The sequence below is a fragment of the Opisthorchis viverrini genome, assembly GCF_000715545.1.
Source record: "Opisthorchis viverrini unplaced genomic scaffold opera_v5_69, whole genome shotgun sequence".
In the NCBI taxonomy this organism is placed as follows: Eukaryota; Metazoa; Platyhelminthes; class Trematoda; order Opisthorchiida; family Opisthorchiidae; genus Opisthorchis; species Opisthorchis viverrini.
Window position 1 is genome coordinate 1,823,575 of NW_008751725.1, and position 4,248 is coordinate 1,827,822.

At 43.9% G+C, this 4,248-nt stretch overlaps 1 protein-coding gene across 1 annotated transcript; it reads right to left on the bottom strand.

The window, feature by feature from the left end:
* Window positions 1–182: 182 nt before the first annotated feature.
* Window positions 183–3,783, bottom strand: T265_04312 (hypothetical protein; the record flags this gene model as incomplete). Its single annotated transcript, XM_009169011.1, has 3 exons — window positions 183–284; window positions 336–437; window positions 3,763–3,783. The coding sequence occupies 3 exons, from the start codon at window positions 3,781–3,783 to the stop codon at window positions 183–185; spliced, it is 225 nt and encodes a 74-aa protein (XP_009167275.1).
* Between the last annotated feature and the right edge of the window lie 465 nt (window positions 3,784–4,248).

Sequence of the window (4,248 nt, forward strand, 5' to 3'; positions counted from 1 at the left end):
TAAACGATGGGGAGCAGTGTGCATTTGATTTTATTTGATATGAAAAGATTGGCGCTTCCAAAATTATTTCATACAATCGCGTACTATAATAATCTAGAAAGGCTAAAAGTGACGGGTATGTACAAACAGTTCGACTGATGCACAGCCCTAGACAAATGTGGACGGAAATACGTATTGCACGGTTACTGCTTGGCAAGCTCTTCCTTATTCAGTTCGAATAACCTCAATGTAAGTCGTTGATTCATTTTTGCGAATTTTTCCGTGCACTTTTCAATACAGGAAAGCTATAGAAAGAGAGGAGAGGAATTCACACATAAAATTACGCTTTCACGTACCTCTGAATCGTTGAGTTTTCGAGCCGTAAAGTTGCTCACGCATCTGTCGAAGCAGACCGTGCTACAGCGAACATATAGTTCAGAGGTCTCCTTGATCTGCATCTGAATCAAAAACAGATCAGAAGACATTTAAAAGCTTCAAACGTGTAGTCGTAGTAGTAGTGAGAGGAAACTTTACAAGCATTTCGAGGAAACGAAAGTACAACGGGAACCATAAAACATTCGGTTTTGTCGTATGGGATTAAAAAGATCACTGTCACAGGAAGTGTACTTTATGGCTGCAGGTAACCCAGTCAATCTTCAACAGAAATGGGCATTAACAATTAAACGGTGTCAGTCGGATTCAAACCAAAACAATCTGGCACACCAGATGTTTTGATTTCTGGTTGTTCGGACGCAAGCTACTGCATAGACCCGCAGCTATTCCCTCGCAGTGACAGCTGGGAAGTAATGAGAATACAAAACAGGCTTCTAGCCGCATAATAATTTAATAGAGAACTGATTGCGGCGCTACGTTGTTCCCATAACAGAGAAGTCGGTCGCGCCCCATCAATTCGAGTCAGGATGGACAGTTTTACTAACTCGGTTGTTGTAAAACATTGTAGATCAGTACCCATCAACTACTTGTTCATTCACTCGCATGCATTGCGTGGACAGAAGAACACAATACAAAGCTAATAGAGTACTTCAGAATACGGAATAACACAGTTGTGCGCTCCTAGAGATAACACTCCGAGAAGAGATCCAATATTCAGTGTCCTAGAGAAGGATTAAAGCATACACAAAATGAAATGCCTAATGCGTATCGGTTCAGCCTATGAATATCAGGCTGAATCCCATACAACTAGGATAGGTCTCTCAACTTAGTTCCCAAAACCTGAGGCGAGGTTACGAGATCTGACCAAACCACGTTACGTCATTCAAGGAAATATTCCGAAATAATTGCCTAACTGTTAAAATGCAAGAAAAGGAGCGGGGTACACATCAACTGCCCTCGACTTTCTAGTGCTTCACTGCTGCTAAGGGTGCACATCCTACGAAGTCATTATGGCTATCTCCTGCACTCCAGTGACATACTCCCAAGAGATCAGGGAGTGTGTGGTCCCTGTCTTCCAGTGGCAACGGCGAAGCAGTGAAAAGGGTTCACTCGGTTATCACTGGGTCGCGGGTCCCGTGGTTGTACAGTACCGATGAGGATCTGAAGATAGCTCCGACGTGTTGAGCAGGTCATCTGGATCCAACGGTCATGATAGTGGTTCTCCATCTTAATCACGTGCAGTTGCGCTTGGTTGCGTAAAGACTACATGTGAAGCCCCTATGAGAAGCCGTACCATAGTGTCGTGTTCGTGTATAACACAGCTTCTAACTAGTTCCAACGGATCATCTCCGAACTGAAACCGGAGACAGAAGAATTTTGCGCAATGTTGTGTTGGTTAGTAGGGATAATGCTGATGGCTGCCCAGCGAGACTGTTGAATGAAACTGTCAGAATGCTCTATCCCACTACCACTAGTTATCAGCTGTTCACATAAATTAGCACGAATACACGCACACACACATACATACGCACAAACAGCAACAACAAACACGCATTACATTACCATCAATCGCGGTCCACATAGCAGTATATTGACCAGCTTGCACTCTTACAAACATTTTACTCCATCAGTCGTATCCCGATAAAGACCCTCTTGGTAGTAACCCCAGCGACAAGGGCAACAAATGAACAAGCAACCTTCTCAGGAAGACATTCGCAGCATAGCATATGTTGGAATAACCGTACATCCTTTGATGTCAGAAGCCATAGCACCACAATGAGAGATCTTCATGACTATCAAGTTGATATCAACTAACTCCCAGGATACATCCTTCACTTCCCGGTATATGATGTATCAAAGCATCAGGTGAAGAAACCTCTCGTGAGCTTGACTGTTTCGGTCCCCAGGAGATATTTTTTCCCTGGATAATCATGTCCACGAAACATTCACCGTTTCGGATTGCAACAGCCCTAACTAAAAGATCACTGATCACCCTGACAATGACCACCTTGTGTTGGTTCTGTCAAAGATGTTCTCCACGAACGACTAGAAGCAGTTGTCACTTGAACTCTACAATAGGAGATGCTGCCGATGGCCAGCGAATTGAATCGCATCCCCATTAGAGGGAAAATAGGATTCTTCCTCGCTGCTCAGCACAAAATACGACCTTCAAAATATCTAAACATGGCTACTTTGTGACGGATCAAATGCACTGTCCACAAAAGTTCGAAAGAATGTGAAGAATCGTAAACCGACCACAAAACACTTCAATTCAACATAGCCGTAAGACGACGTCAAGATTGCGCCAAATCAGTGATATCCTAAATGACTGTAACTCTATTCGAACGATCGAACTATCCAAACTGGCCGCCCCGTAGCCCTATCTAATTCACTTGACTTTCAGAGCCAGCAATACCAGGTTATCCGCAACACGAGGCCGGTGCCAGCGGGTGTTGATGAATTCTCAACACTTACACAGGATTCAGATCGAAACCGCGCTCAACAATCCAGTTCTCACAATACTCGTGTGAACTGAGTGTGCACCATAAGAGGAGGGCACAACATTTGAGTGCTATACTCAATCGTCTACAAATGCCCATCTCTGTCAACACATTATTGATATGTACGTCGCAGAAGATGACTCATATAGTCAATAAGACTTGACTAATCGCGGTTATGTTGTCCAAATACCTGTGCCAAGTCTTACTTTGAAATGCAGCTTTAAGTTTCAGCGATCAGTAACGATCTGTCCCATTGAATTTGGGCAGCGTCTGAATTCGTCTAAATGGATATTTTTTTTCGTTCTGGAAGCTGGAGACGTAGTGAGGTGTTATCAACTTTTCTCGGGGCCTTCTAATAAGGAATGAAAGTCCGCATGCAGAAATGCTGAGGAGAAGTGCATACTACAAGATTGCTTACAGTCACCAATGATTTTCAATATCATGAGCGATTGGACGATGGAGCGAGCATGTCATATTACTACATTAAACTCAGCCAAACCACATGGTTCACAGAGATAGATCAACCGAACCACAGTCCACCATCGGGAGTATCAGCCCATGTGCATCACTTGGATTTCAGATCACCGCAGGAACGTTCTCAAGTACATGAACAACATCAAGGGTGAAAAACCTAACAGCTAATATCCTTGAACTATTTGGGATCAGCAGTGCTGCTAACTCCATCACGAAGGAACTGGACCTCACCGTCATCTTTGAAGACCAAAGCGAACCACAAGCCCTGTTGAATAGACTCACCACCATCATACCATCTTTTAGCATGCTCCTTGCACCTTCAAAGTGCAAAGTCGTGCTTCAGAAAGTGCAGTCCTCGAATATACCCCTTGCAATTCAGGGAGAATCACTGGAGATTGTGGAAAACTTTACATACCTCGGAAGTTGAATTAGCCATGAGGGAAGTGTGCCTGATGAAGTCAGTGCAAAAATCTCAGAGTCACGAATCACGTTTTCTAATTTGCGTCACTTGTGGCGTCAAAAAGGCATTTTACTAGATCTTAAAGTTCATGTGGACCAGGCTATAGTAAGGGCTGTGTTGTTGTGTGCGTTAGAGACAACTTCTGGGAACAGATGATGTGAGGCGTCCTCAGGTTCTCGATCACCGATGCCTCAGAAGTGTTGCTAGTTTTGGATGGCGTCAGCGTATTAGTAACGAGGTGATTAGAAAACGGGCATTTGGTTGTGCGGCAGGTATTTCAATCGGGGAAGACATCCAGCACCCAACTTCGTCCTTCAAAACTGGTTCGCGCACGAATTGTCACGATCTGAAAGTGAGTTAACCAACATCGCTGTTTCCACTAAAAAAACGTTCATTCGTGGCACTCTGGAGACATAATGCAACATGAAGTAAGCACAAAGG